The sequence below is a fragment of the Typopeltis vanoorti genome, chromosome 5, assembly GCF_054136105.1.
Source record: "Typopeltis vanoorti isolate ZY-2024b chromosome 5, IOZ_Tvanoo_1.0, whole genome shotgun sequence".
NCBI lineage: Eukaryota > Metazoa > Arthropoda > Arachnida > Uropygi > Thelyphonidae > Typopeltis > Typopeltis vanoorti.
In genome coordinates, this window is record NC_143553.1 from 48102449 (window position 1) to 48126694 (window position 24246).

General features: G+C 35.2%; 2 protein-coding genes across 2 annotated transcripts in view; both read right to left on the reverse strand.

Annotated features, from left to right (window-relative positions):
• The window catches only part of LOC150106369 (lewis-type alpha-(1,3)-fucosyltransferase-like), a 29785-nt gene extending 26582 nt beyond the window's left edge, over nt 1-3203 (reverse strand). Inside the window, exon 1 of the mRNA XM_090392406.1 lies at nt 3116-3203. The gene's annotated coding sequence lies outside the window, so the exon portion shown is untranslated. The remainder of the gene's footprint in view (nt 1-3115) is intronic.
• A 518-nt stretch (nt 3204-3721) lies between these two features.
• Nucleotides 3722-24246, reverse strand: part of LOC150106372 (lewis-type alpha-(1,3)-fucosyltransferase-like) — a 32094-nt gene continuing 11569 nt past the window's right edge. The window contains exon 2 of the mRNA XM_090392408.1: nt 3722-8737. Coding sequence (XP_090248534.1) covers nt 7437-8705 — 1269 coding nt within the window. The 5' untranslated portion in view covers nt 8706-8737 and the 3' untranslated portion in view covers nt 3722-7436. The remainder of the gene's footprint in view (nt 8738-24246) is intronic.

Consider the following 24246-nt stretch of genomic DNA (forward strand, 5'->3'; position numbering starts at 1 on the left):
GTGGAGTAAGAGAGTGTGTACAAATGGTATAGGAGAGGAGTCAGTTCTGGTGCAGACCTTCAGGACAATTGAAGGAATGCCGTCAGGGCCAGGAGACTTTTTTGTGTCTAATTTATGATATCAGGTTTATGATATCTTGTTGACAAAAGGATAATACAGAGGGCATTGTATGTTGGGCAGTTGAAATGACTGGAGAGAATTTGCTATTGTCAGTTATATGTGCATTGGAGGCAAAGTGTGAAGCCAGGAAGTTAGCTTTTCCTATGGGTGCTGTTGAAATTGAGCCATCTTGGTATGATAGAGGTGGGAATAGTGTAGGGCAAAAGTTACGGCCAATTGCCTTTCCAAAAGGCATGGCTACCATTTGGACAGGATGAAAGCTTCCTGCTTTTTGCCCGTTCAAATTCTGTTTTAAAAGCATTGAAGGAGGATGGGGTTCTTGATTTCAATCAGCTGTGGTATGCCTGATTTTTCATTTGTACAGCCTTGGCACATCTTTTGGAGAACCAGGATTTAGTTAGGGGATGGCAGTTCTGAGTAGTGTGGGGAATGTATATTTTCATTCCAGTGAGGATTACTTTGGCGATACGTTCGATGCATATGTTTGGACTGAAAGACCAGAAACAATAGTCCAACCATGGGAATGAAGCATAGCAGTCTCGGAGAGAGTCCCATTTGGCGCTGTTATAATGCCAAACTACTATTGTGTGGGAGTGACTGTGTAAGCGTTGTCGCAGGGGAGAAGGAGATGAGCACTGGGTTGTGTTCAGAATTACCCAGGGCGCTCAATACATTCACTGCATATTTGGAGGGGTTATTAGTAAGGAAGAGCTCTAGGGTATTTGTGTATTTAATGTAAAAATATTAAGGATCCGTAAAGAAATGTCGTATTATAATTAATTTCTTTCAACATAATAACTAATCGCGTTCGTCAAAGTAATACAGAGTTTAGATTTGGGTCAAATAATTAACAAAAATTGAAAATGAATAAATAATTCCTGTAGCTTTTAGTTCTAGCTAGCATTTTGAGAATGACAAACAGCTCTCTCTCTTCCATTTTATCTTAAGTTACAGCTTAAAGTGATATCAACAGTTAGTGAATTTCTGGAGAAAGAATGTGGCAGACAGTTGTCGATATCGTATGTTCATCTTCGCCATTCCATTTAAAATGTGGAATGAAGATGATGAAAAATAGAAAACATACGATTGAAATTTATTCAGATAAGTTAAAGAGGAATGTAAAAAAAATGTGATATAAAAAGGAAAAATAAGGCGGCATTTACTCATGGCAGGGATTGGGACGTTAGAAGTGTTAAGGTGGATATAAATAAAGGCTGAAAGCATACATAACGTAAACAATTAAAATGATAATAGGTTCAAGATTTAAGGGTTGCAAATTGGGTGAGATACATGAGGAGTAAAGGTTTGTAGTTTCAAAGTAAGAAAACTTGGAGGTAAGAGCATAAAACTGAAATATAAAAAATTAGGAAAAATATAAAAATAATATCCATCATTTTAATATATTTTTATGCTTTATGTTTATATATATATATATATATATATATATATATATATATATATATATATATATAATATTTTGTAATTATCAACTTATCCCGTCTATTCCACTCCATTTTCACACCTTGAAGATAAAGGTGTGAAAATGAGGGAAAGTAGATTGAGGTTAGGGTTTCTAAATATAAATTGAGAAATACAGTACGGCACAAAAAAGTACTGAATAACCAGAATGATGTATGATATGGAGCAAACGGGTTTATTAACAAAGAGATATGTTAACCCATGATGATATGTGCATATCATCATGGGTAAACATCCACAACTATCAGTGGAATCTTAGTCGAATAAAGCATTAACGACAGTAGATTACGTTCTCAGAATGGACACTTTGTCTTTCAAGACAGGTTTCGTAGCACATGAGAAGGTTCTCTGTCATCTTGGAGAGCAAGGATTAAGAGACATCTGCTGGACATATCGTGTGATTTTATCCGTTAATTCACCAAGGTTTGGAAGCGGGGCATCGTGGAATACCCATTCCTTCAACACACCGCAACTCTAGAACCACGTGATGTATGACAGGTTGCTCCGTCTTGTTGGACTACCTGTGCACGAAATGGAATGTTCTTTTGCACGACACATTCTCGATGTAGCGTTCGCTATTCAAGCTCACGGTTATACTACTCTCTTCAATGAAGTATGGCGTAATTATGTCATGGCCAGAAACGGCACACCATGCGGTGACCTTCTCGTTGTGAAAGGTTTCTCTTGGACAAATTCAGGTCTCGAGAAACCATGAGCCTGTAAGTTCGTCTGTTTACATGACCGCGTAGATGGAAATGCGCTCCGCTCGAGAACCGGACATTATGAAGGAAGGACGTATCTTCGTAGACATAGGCCAGCACGTGTGCACAGCATTCCCACCGTGCAGCATAATCCGTTGCTGTTAAATATTAACCCACCTGAATGGCGTACGAAAAGCACCCACTTCCTTAAGGATTCTCTGTTGTGACCTCGGTATCCCAAGTTTTCCCGCTGATCGGCAGAGACTGTAACACTTGCTCCGTCACACGCCCGTGATTCTCATTTGTGTTAACAGTTCGTGGTCTTCCCCCAAATACCTTTTGCATTGCGGCAGAACACTCCAGTACATCGGATCTTCTCGATTAAGGCAACGATATGGCACGCTTACGTAAACGACGAACTGCCACAAACATGTCGTAGGCTTGGACCATTTGCTCTGCCAACTCCGTATGAACAAAAATGATGCTCAACAACAAACGTGTCTTTTTTTTTTTCAAACGTCAACAGCATTGCTACAGCTAAATGTCACTCTCCACGTGCTCTTCTATTGAAGAGCACGTGGTACTGAAGAAGGGGTGTCGAAGTTCAGTACTGTTTTTTTTTTTTTGTGGCGACGTTCCGTAGTAGAAAAACCACTGTGATATAAATTTGTAAATGCAAATTGAGAAAGCACTGCAACAAATGTGACGAGGATATAAACAATTGACAATTGAGTAAAAAGGTAGACAGAAAACGTTAATTAACGACTGAAATTACACTAACTTTCATAACGTGAAAATAAAGGAAACATGCATACCTGTAATCTCCACCGCACATTTTTCCCTCTTGTAAAATTAGCAATATTTATATAAGAAAATCAAACTGAAACATTGGCATCATATTCCACACCAAATGACTATTTTCAAGGGCATACTCTCAAGTTCAAAATCTTAAAGGTCATATCTTTAAAATCTTATATAAATAAAGAATCTAATCACTTGGTAAGCAGTACATTTAGTTTTGAAATGTCCGTCTTTTATAAACTCTAACATACACTGTACAGATTTCTGTTTGAGATAACGCTCCCGTTCAGCCACTGACTTTCTGTGAGTGTGGAAACGTGTTAAGTACCTGAAATGCACTGATGGCTTGCCGGCTGTAAGCTGGAGAGTATATCAGGTATGATATTATTTATTCATTTTTTATGCTTTTCATAAACTCGTATCTGCTTGTTTTAATTAAGAATATTTTATTTAGAGCTGTTATGATGAAGTGAAGAGTTTCTATAATGAATCCAAACTTCTTATATTATCACATATTTTATTAATTTAAAAACATGTACAATTTTTTTCTTTTCTCTAAAACATTTGTAAAGAGAAACAAAGAAGTTGTCAATTCATAATTTTAAAAATTCGTCATTTTCTAGCAAATTTTTGTATATTTTTAAAAGAAAATATATTATATATAATCCACGTACATTGGTTTTAAAATGGTGAATACTTATTCTATTATACAGATAGAATTTATTGAAATATTTCCAGAGATTTGAATTTATTTTGCAAGTAGGTTACGGACTAGACTAAACATTTTTAATTAAGGTAGGATAAATGAAAATTGTTCATTTTCCTTTAAAAGAATCTTTCCATATTAATAAGAGAAAGATATCAACGTGCTTGCCTCTTCACATGCTTATTAATATTATCAAAAGCGCTAGTAAAAGTTGTGTTAAATATAATTTATATTGGTGCTTCCGTAATTAATGTTCATGCAAGAGACTCATCGGTCCAAAAGTACGACATTTTGCCGAATCAAAAGGAAAACTAGGCCCAAGTAACGCAACTTTCAGCACATATAAAGAAGAAATTGTCAAGCTTCGGATTTCAATCCCGACCAACATAATCTATAATCTTCGATGCTATTTGAGGTAGAAGAGAAATTTATCTGAAATTTACATAACTCAATCGTATTTTAGCGTATGTAATGATGTGAGATTGCAGCACAATTATTGCAGAGCACAGAATTTTAAGACAGCTAAGTCCGCCTTCGCGCAGCAGGGATGCCATCAATTTACAGTTGTTTTTTTTAACGAACAGATACTACTTTAGGAAAAGAAGAAGGGCAGAAGAGAAAACGTTACTCTTCTAATAAATGAAAAAAAAATCGTTTCTACAAAAATTTTAACAATTCACCAAAACAAAACTTGAATAATGTGCATGTAGTATTAGATACGAATTTCAGAGGTGATGTCAATTTTTTTAACAATAGAAGACATGGAATTTTCCCAATTTCCAAATCCCTCAAATGGTATAGATATACTATTAATAAGTATTAACTCGATAATAAACTAGTTTTTATTCCTAAGAAGGATTCGATCTTACTAACAATCCCTCTTTCCTATATAGCTGATTATGATCTGGATACAAATGCAGTTACTGTTGCACTGATTTTGATAAAAACCAGTTATCAGTCTCTCTGTGATACTGCAGGCAATTTAAAAGATTTTTCCACACTAATAAATTAAAAAAAAAAGACGATTATAGATTTCATTTCATTCATAAATAGTCCTTAAAGTTATACGAAGTAAAATCAGAACATTGACAGTCAATAAACCAAAAATAGATGAAACAGCGAATAGCTAAAAAGTCGACTTTGATAAGCAGGTAAAGGAGACTCTAAAAACAGTACAGAACTCCTTCCACTTGAAAATTTGGCAAATCTCAGCAGCAGATCACAAATGAATGAAATCGTAAATAGTTTTATATCTGATTTTAATACAAAAATAGATACCTTTAATGAAATCTTAAAAAGAGTACATTAACCCATTTATTAAACATAGGAAAGACCACGCTAAGTTAAAGTGTTCTGGAAAAAGGTTGATATTTATTACTTCATACAAATTCTTTAAACCTAAGGAAAATAAATTTTATTATCAACTTGTTGATCTTTTCTTATTAGGCCTAACTATTTCAGCATTAAGTGCACGTAAACGTCTCTTCGAAATTCAAGTGAAGATTAAATATTTTATCCTCTCGTTTTAAATGTTAAATTTCATGTCCCAGGGGTATTAAGGGTAATACAAAATCTCCAGCAAAATATGAGCATGGGTATAGCAGAATAGTTTAATTTTAATTTAGATTACAAATCAGAATGGATTTTTAAAAGATGATGACAAGCATCAAAAAAGTCAGAAAATTCTTTAAATCTAAAATCAAAGAAATTTAACCGGAGATCAGTTACTGGAAAAGAAACTTGATAGGTTCCACACACGTGTTACCGAAAAGTTAGAACAAGTAAATAAACAAGATCTGCAACATATAGGTGAACATTGTCCCAAGCTTTCAAACAGTCAACTCTTGAAGTTAGGTTTAATTACGAATTGTTGCAAGATTTTAATTCCATGCTTCCGAACATTTTTTAATCAAAGAATCCTCACTAATGTTCCAAATGGATGATGGATCAGACGTATAAAAAATTTTTATATCTGATTATACATTAAGATGATTTCATGTATAATCAAATAAACGATATGGATGCAGGTTATCTCCACTATTATTCATCATCTATATGAATTACATTGCTGGCCGAGTGGTGATGTATCCGCAATCCAACCTATGGGCTGCTAGTTCAAATCTTGCAATGGATATGGATATTTGCAATTGTCTCTATGTTGAAAGGGAGTTGCGACCTCTCCACAGAACAGACTTCGTTCTAAAATACAGTATGTGATACTGGTACCGGGAGTGACCATACGACGTCCAAAGAGACAATAGTGTGACAAAAAAAAAGGAATTACATTATATGAAGGAAAGTGACATTCAACCTAATATCAAAGATATAAAATGAGTTATCTTTCATTTGTCAACGAGATATTATACCCCAGTATAAGACTTCAGTGCTCTTTAACTGAATGAATAATGGATGTAAGAAATTTGACATGAAAATCAGCAACAAAAGGACAAAATTCCGAAAATAAAAATGAAAAGCATTTGAATTCTGAAAGCAGAGCCTACGAAAGAAAGAAATATTTTGGCCATTTTTACCAAAAAGGTTCACTTTTTGGTACAAATTGTAAATTAAATATGGAAGTAGATCAAAATTAACAAAACTTGTATGATGGTGAGTCAACTGAATCAATGTATACGGAATAAGAGAGAAATGTGCCAACCCACTAAGAGAATGCAGTTGTATTGTATTAATGTTTTAGGATTCTTCATGTATTGTCTTAAATTGTGAATGCGAACATTGGATTAGAAATAAAACTGTTTATTTACAGACATAAGAGTTCTGAAAAAAAAAACAGGAATGTGAACAGATGGCATCAGTGGCTGAATTCTAATAAAATGAAGATCTTACAAGGAACTCAATATTATTATCATCGGGATGAATTGATGAGTTAAATTGCCTTAGTGTGTGGGGGGGGGGTGATTTGGTTGTAGTCCGGAAAAATAAAAGATTCATTTAATGAAAATTGTTTATACTAAGTGTTAAAAATATAAACATAATCATCTAGTACTCTCATAATATTCTGTACATCCCTCGAGGAAATATATCGGGACACGATGATACACACGCCAATAAAGGCAAATGACTTTTCAGTGCCTTGTCTATTGCAGTATAAAGAATAATTCATTTAAAAATCATGTAATCTAATTCTAACACTATCAGAGAAACTGAGATAAATTAAAATGAATTGAAAGTAACTTAGAATTAATTAGATCCCATTAAAGAATGATTAAGTTACGTCTTGAAATATTTCATGCAGATTTAACAAACTGTCTCGATGGAGATGTGAAGAGGAAGCACGTAAGTGGAGAATTCTTTAGAAAGAATAAAATAATTCAGCATTGAATATCAAATATCACCAGAGGAAGACGGTTTTTCACATAAAAGGTGTTAAAAGACCAAAAACTGCTCTGTTTGAGGAAAACAACAGAAGAACCCTATAGATTGAAGAAGCTACATAAATTTCTCTACAGAGGATTTCGCGTCCATTCTTATCCTATCCGTGGTTTAAATTTCCACTATTTGTAATAAACAAAGAAGTTGCTATTGACAACCGAATTACCAATGAGATTAATCGAAATATTTTAATTTGTGCCTATTTCACAAAGTGAATATAATGCATTTTAAATTTCAAACTATTTTTTTTTAATATTCTTTGGCGTCTTTTTCGTCCATTTCTTGCAGTTTGCATCCTCATACCACCATTGATTTAAATCTTTTGTTGATTGTTTGGGGTGCGTTTCGTACAATTTTTCACATAAATTACATGCCCACCGATTCAGATATGCCTTATAATGAATTTTGTTGTGCAAATAAGAATTGTATAAATCTCTGTTACTTCCAATGTGTAATAAATGTTTTGCTAGGTCACTTGGAACTGGAAATTGTAGTGCATCAATGAAAGCATTTGCTGGTAAATACCGACTATAATTTGCACCGCCAAAAACAACCGGTATGATGTTATAATTAAGGACATTGAAAAACTTTTCTGTGACATAGTCTCTGCAGATGGTGTTTTCAAAAGCAAGATAGAATTTATAGTCATTCAAAATGTCATCGTAACACGCTTTGGACTGAGATGGATGGCACGTGTTGTTTCCACACTGCCCGTAGATATCCACACTAATATACTTCTGCATTTCACGTACATAATCTTCTCTATTACTATAAGTTTCACAATGACTAACAAACCACACAATTTCGTTTTTCTTTGTCTTCCAAATATCTGTTTGATTTTTGAATTCTTCCGTGCTTTTCAAGGGATAAACCATTCCGTATTTTACCAGTATGTCGGAATCTTCTCTATAAGTCATAGTCCAGTTGATCAATCCATTCAATTTTTTTAACTGCCATGCCTTCGAAACTGGAGCCTCCAAGTCGTAAAGTATCCATTTCTGGTTTTGTTTTCGATATTTAGGTATATCATTGACATTTATACTACTCAAGTGGAACAATATAGCGTCTGCGTGTTCTATAAAAGATCTGTTATTTGTAACAAAGCAGTTTACCCGAGCGCATCTTTGGTTAATGAAAGTTGAATTTCCAGGTTGAAAAAAGTAAAAGTCCTTAGAATAATCTTCACCAAAGTATTTTGTCCACAGAAGAATAATTTTTATTGCTTCATTGCTGGTCTTTGCCTTCTGGAAGAGGACCCGCAAGCTCCTGGATTGGCCATAAATGTTTTCTATTTCTACATATTGCTGTATATCCAATTCGTTCTGTGTTGTATTTGATTGTATTCTTAAATACTGTGTTACTCCGTATATTTGGTTTTTGCAAAACTGATAAAGAGTTAAATATAGAACGGCACCCATTAAAAAGAAAATAACGATTGTATATGATACTGAGCAGATATTCTTATTCATGTTCAGCTTCTTGCCATATGTTGGAGGAAGTGATGTCATTGTTGATTTTAGCTACCGTGAAATGAGCCCACCTGCGAAAAAAAAAGCATCAGACCTCAGTATTTTACAATCTCATAGTATTGATTCTTATCAAAATAATATTTACTTTTAAAACTTGAAAAAAAATCGCTAAATAATCTTTGAGATTATTTAGTTAGACATATTTTCTGTGCTACAAAGATTCAGCACTAAATGAAGAGTACTGAATTCTTTATAGAAACAAATATACATTTTACAAGGTAACTAAATATTTATCCATCGCATTTACATATGGATTAGCAGCACGAATATGCATACAATTCAGTGTACAATGCAGTGATACAACTGACGGTTCAAGAAAACAAAGAATAATAGAATTATTTTATATTAATATACATACTTTTTCTGCATTTTGTCTTTTGTATTTCAATCAATATTTTTATATATTCTGAATTTCATACAGATATTTTACTTCTCTGCAAAAATTCAATATGCAAGTCAATGAGTACATTATTTTTGATATACTTGTTTATTTGGGTTGGTGGATGGCATTTCTGTTTTCTATCTCGACGTTTCTGCAGAGCTTATATCAGGAAGATAACAGACGGTTTCGTGGTTTTGTTTCAGTATCCGGCAGGCGTCGATTTAACTGTTTATATATGTATGTGCGTGTTGTGAAAACTATATATATATATATATATATATATATATATATATATATATATATATATATATATATATATATATATATATATATATATATATATATATATATACTGTATATATATTAAAGATACCAAGCTATTTTAAACCTGGTTTTATTCCATTTCCCAAGTAAGCAAACAGACAAGTAAGTCAAGTTTGCGCCTGGAAGTATTGCAAGTCTAGGTTACACACGTAGTGCAAGATCAAGGCAACTCATGGTAAAAGGTGTATAAGCTCTGATCACTATTCTTAATATTTACCCTCAATGCAAAACACATCTCCTGGAGGAGATGTATGATGCTATGTATTAAAGGCAAGGGGCCACTACCCAGACCGGTTTCGACCTCTACTGAGGTCTCATCAGTGGAAGCCAGGCTAGAAATACAAAGATTTTAGTAATACAGAGCTTATTTAAATTATACATATTTGGTTGTCTACAACAAACACGCATGCGTGATAATGAATAAGAACAATAGGTCCTCTCTGTCACGCGAAATGCGTAACCATAGCTACTAGTTGGTTTACAACGTTTTTTATGTTCCTTTTAATTTGCATTTACTAGCTTTCATATCTCCGTAAACGCCTTGAAAAAGCCAGACAGTTTGCTGGCGAAACTGGTAGGTTTTTAATAAATGTTTTATTGTAAACTGGTCTGTATTAATAAAATTGTATTTCCAATAAAGAGCTTATAAGTATTTTACCAAAACAAGTTACTATAAGGTGTTTTAACCTTATTAAATGAAAATCTCAACAGGAGATATAGATGTAGAAAGTATTTTATCTTGGGTATAATAAATATACACACACACACACACACACACACACACACACACACACACACACACACACACACACACACACACACACACACACACACACACACACACACACACACACATACACACACACACACACATAAAAAAAAAAAACGTATCATGAATTCCTCTTGAACACCACTACAAGACACACAAACACGCCATATCCAAATCCAACCTTCCCTTCAAAAAGGTTAACTGTGTTCATGCAGTGGTAGTCCGTGGGACGTGTACTCGGCTATACACATTAACTGGAAAACACACAGGGACACATCCATCTATCTCTCTCTCTATATATATATATATACTCGGCTATCTATTATATATATATATATATATATATATATATATATATATATATATATATATATATATATATATATATATATATATATATATATATTCATATTTATATATATATATAAATATGAATATATTTATATATATTCATATAAAAATGTACCGAGTACCGAGTTAATACTACAAATTGCTATATATATATATATATATATATAATATCTATCTATCTATCTATCTATCTATATATATATATATATATATATATATATATGCCCCTACAAAGTATTTCTTTTCACTAGAAAAACGCCAACAAGAGTGCACCACTATATCTGCTATTAAAACAGATAATGGAAACATCATAGAAAATCATGACGAAATCCTCTTATATACCTTGCAGTACTACAAAAATTTGTACCAAGCCAACCCAACATCTATGGAGGCCACGAATAAAATTCTCTCCGATGTGAAAAGACTCTCACCAACAACAAGGAGTAACACAGAACTCCCTATCACGTTACACGATCTGAAAACTGCCTGCACCTCCTTACCTAAAGATAAATCTCCTGGCATAGACGGGCTCACCACTGAATTTTATCAGTCCTTCTGGGAACAGCTTGGACCTATCCTCTACAGAGTATTTGTCGAAGCGAATACCAATGGCTTTCCACTCAATATGACAACATCAGTTATCAAACTCATTCCAAAGAAAGGAGACGCGACGAAACTAGGAAACTGGAGACCCATCTCTATCACAAACACCGACTGCAAAATTATATCCAAAGCCATTGCCAACAAACTTAAACCCGCTCTGAGCGAAATAATAAATAGGCATCAGAGCTATTCCATCCCTGGAAGATCTATCCACGAAAACTTACATCTCATAAGGGATCTCATAAGCATAGCGAACAACAACAGTGAAACAATGGGTCTTGTAACACTAGACCAAGAAAAAGCTTTCGACCGCGTTGAACACCTTTACCTCTTCAACTGCTTGAAAGCATTTGGCTTTGGCTCAGGCATCATTCACTCTATTAAAATGTTGTATGCCAAGGCACAGTTTTGCATGAAAATAAACAACAGGCTTACCATAACTGCACCATACAGCAGAGGTATTAAACAAGGCTGTCCACTCCCCGGTCCTCTTTACACAATTGCCATCGAACCCTTTCTGTGTAGACTCAGCATGCTGCTCAAAGCATGCCGCCCTAAACTTCCCTACCAAACCATAACCCTGACAGCATATGCTGATGATGTTACAATCATAGCCCGCAAAGAAGAGGACTTTCATAACATACAAATGGCATACCAACAATATCAGGCAGCCTCAGGAGCCAAACTAAACACACATAAAACCATAGGACTGTGGTGTGGCAAATGGAAAAACCGAACCGATTCCCCAATGTCTGGTACCTGGTCCACAGAGGGAAACAAATACCTGGGGATTTACCTAGGAAACACACCCTCTTATGTGGATAAGAACTGGGAAACACTAAACAAGCGTTTCAAGCAAGTTCTAGGAAAGTGGGCAGCAATACGAGCCTCTGACTCCACAAGAGGGAGAACAATAATCGTTAACCAAATAGCCACCAGTGTCCTTTGGCATACACTAAAGATCCTTACGCCACCAGTTCAATTCATCAAACAAATAAAGTCAACCATATATCGATTCATATGGAATAAAACAAACTGGCTTTCCTACTCCCAGCTATGTACTTCTCTCAAAAATGGAGGACAAAAGTTGGTCTCCATTGACAACAGGATAACAACGTTCCGCGCTCGATTTCTCATAAATGCCCTACAACAGGAAATATCACACAAGTGCACCACTGAGTATATTTTCACTTCTGCCACTAGAGGTCTCTCTCTCTCCACCACCTTAAGAATGACAACAGCTCAAGTGCCTGTAAGTTTAACAGACTTCTACAAAGACGCCCTTCGACGATGGAAGAAGCTAAACCTCCAGCACACAGTGAAGACAGCATCCCTACCTGAAATCCTCATGGAACCCATCTTTCACAACACGATGGTAAGAAGCCCGATCACTCAGAAAGAATTTTTCTTTCCTCCATGGAGCTGGCGAAACGTGAGGATCTTGGGTGACATTCTTTCTCCAAGCCTCACCTGGCGCTTTCCAAATTCGCTCGAAAACCTGGAATATGGGAATGAGTCTGAGCAGATAGGCACCGTAAAGGCCGCTTTTCAAGCCGCTATGCCTGATAGCATAACAGAAGTGGGGCTTACTCCTCCAAACTCAGAAGTTTTGGCGCCTATCTTTCTGATAAAAACCAATGACTCATGGGAGAAACTTACACCCAGCAACACCAACAAGATCTACAGCACCCTAACACAACAGTCAAACCAAAGCACTTTGATGGAAAATCCTGCATCATCTGATCAAACACTATTTCAATGGGATCTACCATATCGCACAAGAGCCATCAAACCTGACGCAGATATTCAGTGGAGAATGTGGCATAATATATTACCTACTCCTACTATATTACGAAAGTTTAACTCAAACGTCTCAGATAACTGCCTCTTCTGGTACCAATTAGGAACGGTCCGGCATGTCTACTTGGAATGCCCAGTCAACACTAAATTAATCAGTTTGATTCGGGAAATGGCAGCTCTTACCTGTGGTAATCTTCATACAGAAGAGGAATATTTCAATCTCGTCCATGTGGAGCCAAATAACCATTCATTCTGCAATTACCTTTTCATCACCGCAAAAGCGGTAATATACAACTTCTACCTCAGACATACAAGACCAGACAGCACAGCAACTTCACAGAGAGAGGCAACTGACCAACTCACTGCAGCCTTCCAACAAAAGGTGAGATGTCGGATCCTACACGAACATCACCACCATAGGCAAAACAACACCTTAGATCTTTTCCACCAAGAATGGAATCCACGGAATCAACTCCTGGCTGAGCAGGGCGACTGCATTATAATCCACTTTCCAGCATAGAAGTGACACCTGTACCCCCCCCCAAAAAAAAGAAAGGGGGAAGAAAGAAGGATTGTTGTGCTTAACAGTGCGAAAGTTAATCAGCTGGCACTCTCATGTTAATAGATAATATTGTGCAATAGTACCTTCTATGTTCTTCCACATTTATGTTCTTATGTTAAAACAAGATCTTATGTTATCATGTTAAAATAACTCTTAATGGCTTTAATTTATTTTTAAAAAAAATAAAAAAAATGTAATTAGCCTTATAAGTGACTTCGATGTAACATACCTCAACAAGAGTATGAGCATGTAACCTCTCTGTCTGACTGCAGAGAAAACCAAAAACCGGTTAATCCTGTATATAAGATTGTTATGTTTACAATAAAAAAAAATAAAAAAAAAATATATATATATATATATATAAAATCTATATATATATATATATATATATATATATATATATATATATATATATATATATATATATATATATATATATATATGGGAATAAATTACTAAAACCTTGGTATTTAGGGTCTAGCTACTCACTGAGGAGACCTCAAAAAAGGTTGAAACCGGTCTGGGTAGTGACCCCACCCATAATGCATTGCAGTATACATCTTCTAGTGAGATGTGCTTTACATTATGGGAAAATACTAAGAATAGTGATCAAAGCTTTACCCACCTTTACAATGAGTTGCCCTGGTGTTGTACCATCTTTAGACTTGAACTTTGTTTCAGGCGCAAACTTAATTGTTTGCATACTTGGGATTAGGTGCTAAAATAACCAAGCATATAAAATTGCTTGGTTATCCTAATATATATATATATATATATATATATATATATATATATACACACACACACTCGAGAGTATATATATATATATACATATACAGGGTCCCTCGAGAGTATGTATATATACATATATACACACACACACACACACACATATATATATATATATATAGAGAGAGAGAGAGAGAGAGAGAGAGAGAGAGACATGGATGTGTACCTGTGTGTTTTCCAGTTAATGTGTATAGCCGAGTACACGCCCCACGGACTACCACTGCATGAACACAGTTAACCTTTTTGAAGGGAAGGTTGGATTTGGATATGGCGTGTTTGTTTGTCTTGTAATAGTGTTCTACAGGAATTCGTAATACATTTTGTGTGCGTGCGTGCGTGTGTGTGTGTGTGTGTGTGTGTGTGTGTGTGTGTGTGTGTGTGTGTGTGTGTGTGTGTGTGTGTGTGTGTGTGTGTGTGTGTGAAATTTTCCTCTAATTTTCGGTCTCGCTATGGTATCTATATAGCGCCTCCGTAGCTCAGTCAGTATAGACGAAGCCCTTTGGTCGGAAAGAAATTCCCGTCAGTGACGTGAGAAACCTTTATCTGGTCTCTTTCGACTAAGAGTGAGTTAGCCGGTCTCATAAGGAGGTAGGGGGGGTTTCACCCGGAAACTCGGGTTTTTCGTCCCCCAGAACAGGCAAACCGGTCCAGTGAATACACATGGATTACAGTCATGAATACGTCACCGCCCTATGCCAGTGTGGAGCCCGGATAAAATTGGGAGGGTTGAGGAAAGTAATGGTGAGCTACCCTGTAAAAATCTCACCGGGAATATTTTGTGGGCAATGCCTACGAAGTCACCTGCGGTCGGAAACAACTGAAAGGAAAAATCAGATTCAGCTCTCTGTACGTAACTAGGTTTCTGTCGTCGAACGGCAGTTTGTTTATCATGTCAGTATAATAATAGTGATTATTATACTTATATGTTATGTAGTTTGTTGACTGTAGTCTTGTTATCAATTTTGTGTTTTTCTGGTTACTCTGTAGGTTTGGCTGAAGTAATGTGTTAGTATGACTGTAGTGACATAAATGTTTCACCTTAAATATTTTATGTTCTGTCCTTGCTGCTCGTGTGAGTGTGGGCTGTTCTTTTTGTTCCCAGAATATCAGTTTGTTTCATTTAATTTTGTAACAACTGTAATCTGTGAAGTTTGTAGTCTCTGAAGAATGCGTAGGATGTAATTGCGTGTCTTAAAATGTTTTCACACAATGCTTTATAGATTAGTAGATCTATGTGTTTCGGAGCAATGTCTTTTAATCGATATAGTTTGCTTGCTTTATCCCGAATTTGTATGGCTATTCCAACTTTGATCAACATCGAGGTGAAGTCCGAGATAGCGTGTTGTTTGTAATTTTAGGTTCAGCGCTTTGTGTAGAAGAGGATGAATGTCGAATAGTGAGATATTTAGTTTCTATGAGTGGAGTCTGGAGTTTTTTGAAATAATAATAGTAATAATAATAATAGACGAATGCCTTCTATTCGAACAGGGAACTAGGCGAAGTGATTTTAGTTCTACCTAACTTTTGGAGACTGTAGTACAGTCAACTTCTGCTCTTAGCCAATCAGAGAAAGCTGGCACAGAGTATCAATGAATTTAAACGGCATCCGATGAGGATAGTATGGCAGACAACTGCCACAATCTCGTGGTCTCTAACCCGTACGCAATATGTTATGGTCTGAAATAGTGTGGATTCAATAGGCGATTTTCTAGAGTTTTAATATATAAATAAATAAATAAATATATATATATATATATATATATATATATATATATAATCCAAGAAATAATATATATTTAATCCAATAGATATCAACTCTTATAAAGACAGACTTTCTTCATAAAGAAACTGGGAATTATATGCTTTTTTGAAGATTAACAACCATTTCGAAGACCAGTTGTCTCTTTATTATTCCTCTTCCTGTTGCTTCCACTCAATAATTGCATTTTGTTGGAATTCTTGAGAAATCTATGCATCCTGTGAATCGGGTATCAAACTCTGAAAGCAATTGTGCTGGTTATAAATGTATGTAGAAATGTAAAAATCTTATCTCTTAAGAAATGCAGAACTTCAAATTTCAACTGGGGCTGATATTAGAAATTAATTTAAGTAGGAGATATCTTCACCACTTGAGTTCATAGAACTCAAGTGGTGAAGAAGTATCTTAAAACTGAAGATATCCAACTATCGTGTGGGCCACGGCACATTTAAGTCTGACTCCAAACAAATCCGACCTACACTGTGTGGGACGTCCTTGGGCGTCGGATTGAACGTCAACAACGTTGCACTTGTAACTTGGAGTGCTTTCATGGAAGAATGTAATTTGTCGCCTCAGAATAATATAAACACTCTCATATTAAGAATGGCCCACTGCTATCAGGACTGTTTAGCCATTAGAATCTCATACGCCCTGCCGATGTCATGTGACCATACTTTCGGACATTGTACCTATCTTACATTTCTCGCTGCTCTCCCATTTCAAAGTTATTATATTACATACCTCGGTATACCAAATTTTGTGGTGCTTAATTGCAAAGTAAACAAGTTACACCAAATTTTCTAAAATTGTTTTGCTAATTTTGTCACTAATATATACGTAATTTGCGATATTCTATACCTTTTTAAAATATTTGAACTCCAGAGATATTTCTACTTTGAGCTGAGGTTATGTAAACAAGGGTTAACTGAAATTCGCACACTCATAACGTAAGTAATTTCCCAAAATTACTTACGTTATGAGTATGAGATATTACATCTCATACTCATATGGATGCATAATACATCTATAGTTCGGATTTATTTGAGTCCATTCGGATTTGTGTTAAAATATGTTAACGTGTTCTGAAATCATGTTCACGTTAATTTAGTGCAGAGGATATAAGATATAACAGCAATGATTATTGCCTCATAATAATAATAAACCAATTATATACACTGCTCGAACAGAAGTCAATGGACACCCAATCAACAATCATACCATACTGAGATGGAAGCATAGGGAGTCAACTGCAAGTGCTACCCACAGTGAGTGAACAACCGACCACACTCGCCGAACGTGACCGTAGGGTGCTACAAAGGATAACAAATAAAAACCGTCATTCGTCGGCGGACACGTTGAATGTGAAGTTCTGGGCATCGACTGGAACACGAGTCTGCATAAAGACATTCAGAACCGTGGCTCGCAACATGGGGTTCCATGGTAGGATCGCAATATGCAAGCCCTACATTAGCCTAACCAACATACAGCGTCATCTTCAGTGGTGGAAAGAGGGTGCACAGTGGAACGTGGAAGCTTGGAAAGTGTCATAATTTATACGTAATTTATGAACATGATACATTGGCATAATCATAGCATTAGTTGCTTCTAAAATAAATCCAAAATAACCAACAACAATCCACGTCTTCGGCACCTTCCCAGATCTGAGACTTAAATTAAACAACTTGGTCAAAGGAGGTGTCATTTAATCCTATGGTCAAGTTCGTATCGTGGTTCCGTAATACTCTAAGCACCTCCAGTTCATCTACCTCCATTCTGTCATCAATGTGACATCTGGCTCTGGGATATCCCAACTTACAAAGTGATCATATGGGGTAACCTCAAATGAATTACCATCTCCATTCTTGTCCTCCTGATGTACTTTTATTCTTCGTTTTAGATTCGATTATGTTGCTATCATTAGAAAAACCTCTCCTCCCATTCTTTTCCCTCTGTCCTTTCGGAAAATAATATATCCCTTGGATTCTATCCCTCATGATGACTAAATGAGATCAACTTTTCCGCAAAACTGTAGAGAGATTTGATTTTAAGTTTTTTGGAGAGCTGTGTATTTTGCGAAATATTTGTAAATTACCGTAAGTCATAGTAGACCGTTCTACATATTTATTCTGCGTTTAATAGTCTCTTCATAAGTTTATCAACATTCCTTATTAATTGAGTCTTCACCTACTTCAGTGTATTTTTTTTCAATAATAATTCCAGTTGTTCTGATTTTGCTAAAATGCATCTGCATTGCATATTCAATGCACTCTTTATATATGTTTCAACCATGTAATTAAAATGTTCCTGATTATCTCCAAACAATACTATATCATGTACATATTTTCCATTATGTAGTTTGTCTATTCAGAGTTATTCCACGTTTTATGTAATAAATTCGTTTACTAACATCTCCAGGCAAAGGTAAAACGTATATGGTAAAAGTGCAGATTTGAGAATTGTCATATGCTCATGACAATTCTCTCATCTGGGATTGCATAAGTTTCACTGCTCGAAATTTTATTGTTGTCGTAGGACTGGAGAATGATATTAAGTATTTTATTTTATTATTTTGTTGTAAAATTTCAAACGATTTTCATTACGTGATCTCCCATTGAACCTCAGCGATGTCCATTTCCATCTCCAGTCTACAAACTTCCACTTACTTTTCCTGACAGAAATCTAAATTTCTATTCAGCACTCAGAACTACTTACCTCAACTTTCCCAGTTATACATTCTTTGGCTCCTTTCGCCCCAAAGGTGCAGATTGTGCACATGTCCACTCTGACATACCATGTCAAAGAGTGCCCAGCTGGAGTCTCCTGATTTGGACATTCTCCGTTTTGAAGCAGCAGGAGACTTGCATCCTTCTGCATGGCAATCATGCATTCGTGTCTGTAGCCAAAGCCATTGGGCGCAACTTCTACCCAACACTATTCCCACTACTGTTGCATCTGTAAGGCTGAAGCCAGTTTATCACATCTGTAAATTGCATGTGTTCTTCTGATAGATTTTTCTACCATTATAGGATGAAAATCTCCATACTTGGTTTGGATTTCTTGAGTTGGATAAGTCATTGCCAGTAAAAGGATGAATCCATAAAATAAAATTGCGTTTTCTTTTTATTCGATTTTTCCACATCCTTGTTTAATAAATACACTATTGCCATGCTGAAAGTAATAAACGATATCGAAATATCTTCACTCCAAAATCTTTTCCTCAGAAGAATAATCTTCGGTGGGCCTTATCATTAGAATAATCGTACACTCAAACTTAGCTGTCCGGTTTGTGTTCTTTATTTTATTTTGGATCTCCCACGATGATACTTCGGACTCCATTGAGGTGCCCGTATAATAATAATAATAATAATAATAATAATTTTGAGCAACTGTGAGCGTTTATGTCTTCTTCTTCTTCTTAAGTTTGTGATCTTTTTATTTCCATCTTGCCTTGTTTGCTTTGTATTACGTTTAACTATGAAGGGAAAAAGAAAGAAATATACTGAAGAAACAAACCCTGTGGTAAAAGTTGATTCCTTGTCTGTTTTTGCCTATTCATCATCTGAAAGGATTCAACATGAGAAATAAAATAGACTTTATGGGAAAATAGTCCCCGTGATCACTCCAGTTTAATGAATTCTCAGTGTGTAATTGAAAAATTGTTTGGAATAAAACTATAAGAGAATCGTAAGGAAATTTAATATAAAAATTAACGTGTTTCAACATAATACTTAAACGAGGTATCGAAAGTGCAGCTGTTGAGATGAGGAAAGAGTTTTTTTCAGTCGCACTACGACTCTTCTCTGTGTTCTTCAAGAGAACGCAGGGGGGAGTGGTAATGAGTAAATACAGTTGAACAGTAACTAACAAGCCACACAATTTTTCTTTCGTCTTGTTTATTAAGAAATCGTTCTTATTGCTGAACGAGTGTTGGAAATATGTCAAAAGTAAATTGTTAAATATTTGGCCACTGCATCAATATGTTCTGGGAAAGTCGCAATCCAGTTTATCAATTAATTCATCTGTTTCTTAAATAATGATTCCAGTAGGTGCACTACCGAACCTAGTTCTGATCTGTATGTAAGTCATGACCACTAAGAGGATCCCGTGAAATAAAATTGCATCTGCTTGTTCTTAATGCAATCCATCGTTTCATGCAAAACAGCTTACAATCCTGTTTAATAACTATAATGTCGCGCGTTGCAAATATATTGCAAATAATATAATATATATTGTGAATATAGTTTCAATATAATATTTTAGGTGAACACATTTTAAATGAATATAGTTTTCGAAATGAATAATCTGAACTCGAAGCACATTTGCTTGAACACGTAGCATGGCCTACCAGAAATGCTTTATTTATCTAACTGTACTACTACTATTTGTTAACAACGCGTCTCTTTGATTTTAACACCGTAATGATAAATGGCATTGCATAATTCGTAGTCAGTAAAATTTCAACAATGTCTCTGATCCGAAGTATTGTTGCATAGTTTAAAATATTTATGGCTCATCTCATCTTCCTTTCCTTCGCGATGTCGAGAGTTTATTTATCATCGGACCTCAAACCATTCATAGGATAGGGTGGTCAGCCCTACATCCCGGTGTATCCTATGTTCTTAGTGTTGAGTTCACAAGGCCGGTTTGCGGGAGAAAAAATCCCAGAATAAACTGGGGAAAAACCCTGCTGTCCACGCCCAAAACCGACTAACTTGGCTATGGCTGAGAAAGATCCTTCAACTCTTTACGTCCCCGACGAGAATCGAACCTAGGACACTCCTTCCCCAGGCATACTGTGCTCTTCGCAACCCCAGGTTGCGAAGAGCACAGCCACTGGGCTAACCGCGCGTACTTATTTATATAATAAAAATTATATAAAATATTTATATAATGAATATTATAATTTAGTAATTCATGTTATGTTAAATTGTTGCAATGACATAATATTGTGATGAAGGTCAGCTCTATCATAACACATTCAACTACAGCTATATCAGATACATATTTTTAAAGTAGCCTTTCGGATTACTAAATCATGTTTTTAGGTACACGTTTGATTATAGGGGAAATCATGGAAATATGGCTATTAAATAGAGGGTAGCACAATTTCCTGAGTTATGGGTCATCCAGGTGGAAACTAGATTTCCTTCATTTCCCTACACACACACACAAAGTTTAATTCGACAACGTAATCAAGTGCAAATGACCTTCCTGTGCAGAGTGGGGCAATAGGTCACACAATGCCCGCTTCACTGAAATTATTCAGTGAAGTGTTTACACTTCAATGAACGATACTTGCTGTTGTAAACACTTCCAGTTAGAATAGTCTCACACTTGATCTACAGGGTGATTATAGATTATAAAATAACGTCAAGTGTTCAGAGCCCTCTAGCGAGTAATGTATTGGACGAAACACACCAATATTCGGTAGACGTACACCAGTGGAACATGAGGATTCGATTTAACGAAAAAAAAAAAAAAAACAGTACCAAAAGTCGCCAACAGGGAGAATTTTGGCGCTGCGAAATTAATTTTAGTAGGTGTGACTAATGACTAAATGGCAAATGAGAGACAGCACACATCAATTTCATGACGTTTATTATTAATTTCAAATGAGGTTCAATATGACCACCATTCTGATGTTCCGGTGCACGACATTTTCCACAACATATATCCACATATGGCTCGCAACATATCAGAACTGATTTGTATGAAAATCCATATGAAAAGCATGAGATCTCCAGTTTGTTGGTTATAAAAACTTTTGATAACCTAAGATAACCATCATAGGCTACTTGTATATTAGAAGCTATTTATGAAATTAATTCGCGGGCGAACTTTGTTTACTTACACTTGGAAAAAGGATTATTGTTATTATTATTATTTGACACCTCCAGGGTGTCCAAAGAAATGTAGAATCTGACAGACTTGGAGCTTTGAGGGTTTAATTTAGAGGTAGATTGTCGATACGAAATCGTAACCGGTGTAAATTTTTCATGTAGTAGTACTTTCATATTATCTTTTTCACTTTTTTAGGGTATCAGGAATTTGGATAACGATGGTGACCTACCCTGAATAATATATATTGCACAATTGCTCAACTTTCTTAGGCAAGAAGGTCATAAAAAATCAAAATTAGCTAAATAAGTTTAATTTTTTTAAATGACTGCAAATATTCTTTTATGATAATATATTTAAAATTAAATTAGTTTCAGTTTTCATGAAAGTATTATGCATCTTAAAAGGATATACCTTATGAATCAAATTATGCATATACAGGTATCCCTCGATTTAACGCGCTTAATTAATTTCTCGATGTTTCCGCGTATATCAAAATCGCGTTAATCAAATCTAATAATCAATGGTAAAAAATACAATTCGTCGTGATCGATTACTGTATTAATAATTCGTTTTATATGGTACTCTTTTATAAAAGATAAAAAAATGAATGCAAAATAAATGTTTAATAAATACTTGTACCTACATTAGTCAGAGAGAGCGCGTCCCCCGGGTGGCGGATAGGGGAGCCCACCATATGTGTGTGTGTACATGCGCGTGCGTGAGTGTGCGTATATATATATATGGTGGGGTGGTCCGAATATACTGAATAAGGACTCGTGGACCAACAGGGCCATGAGGGGCAATCATCTTGATTGTAAGGGGAAGCGGCACTCCTATGGACCCCTAGCTGGATCTATCCTCTCCTTCTTCTACTTTGAGGAAGATCCACTTACTTTAATCTTTCCTATAAGGCCTTATCAGCCAACTCTTCTTACTTTATGACCCTTGTGCTATTAGAGTACTCGAGGGCCATGGGGTCTTTTCATTTCTGGCCTTACAACTATGTCCTCTCTATAAACCTTACTATATTTCTGCTATAATCTACCCTTTCCCCTTCAATATACCCTATTTCTCCTATGGGTTTAAATTCGGAAGAAGGCGAGTTCAGAAGCCTTAAGGTAGCAGCCATTCCATTGAACTATTCCATCGTCAGGCTAGTCCCCTGACATGGAGAACATAACCATACTTGTAAGCTGACAGAAAAAAAGATAATCGGATTGAATCTGTGGGAAACGACCCTGGAATGGAAAAGGGAAAACGAAAATGGAAACGACAAAATATAATACATATAGCAAACTGGAATGTAAGAGGAATAGCATATAAAGAAATAGAATTAGACCAGTTATTAAATGAAAGAAATTTTAAAATAGCAGTAATCACTGAAACAAAAAAGAAATTAAAAGGAACTATGAGAACTGAAAATTTTAATGTGATACACAGTGGAGTCGACAGAGATCAAAGAGCACAAGCAAGAGTCATGATTTGGATTCATAACTCCCTTTCAAAACAGTTAAAACATTATAAATTATGGAATGAAAGAATAATAGAAGCTAGAATAAAAATAGATAGAGGCTATTTAACAATAATTGGTTTATATGCCCCAGAAGAAGGAAGAGAAAAAGATAATATTGATTTTTATAATCAGCTACAAAACATACATAATAAAATAAATAAAAATGATTACGTAATTTTAGCAGGAGACTTAAATGCAAGAATTGGAAACACGAAAATTAATAATAATATAGGAATACATGGAGAATATACTCTAAACAGGAATGGTAAAGAATTGATTGACTTTGTAGTTTATAATAACCTAAAAATAATGAATTCCTTCTATAAACATAAAGACATACATTAATATACGTGGGCAGCAAGAGGATGGAAATCAATATTAGATTACTTCATATTAAATGAAAAGACATCAAAATTTTCACTAGATATTAGAGTTCACAGAAGATATGAAATAAGCAGTGACCACTTCCTTGTTAAAATAAAATTAAGATTACCACCTAAATGGCTACAAGTAACAAGAACAGAAAGAAAAATTGAAACATTTGTTTATAAAACTAGACTATTGAATGACACAAATCTACAATGGCTATATGAACAAAGAATTAACCAGTATCTAGATAAAATAAAACAAAATGAAGAAATAGAAATAGAATGGCTTAATATAAAAACGATACTAAATGCAGCAGCAAATGAAAGCCTAGGAAAGACCAAAAAATTCAATAAGAGAAAAAAACTGAAGATCTGGGATGATACAATCAAAGAAATAATCAAAAAGAAAAAAGAAGCCTATCACAAATGGTTAAGCAGTAAAAGATTAGAAGATGAAAT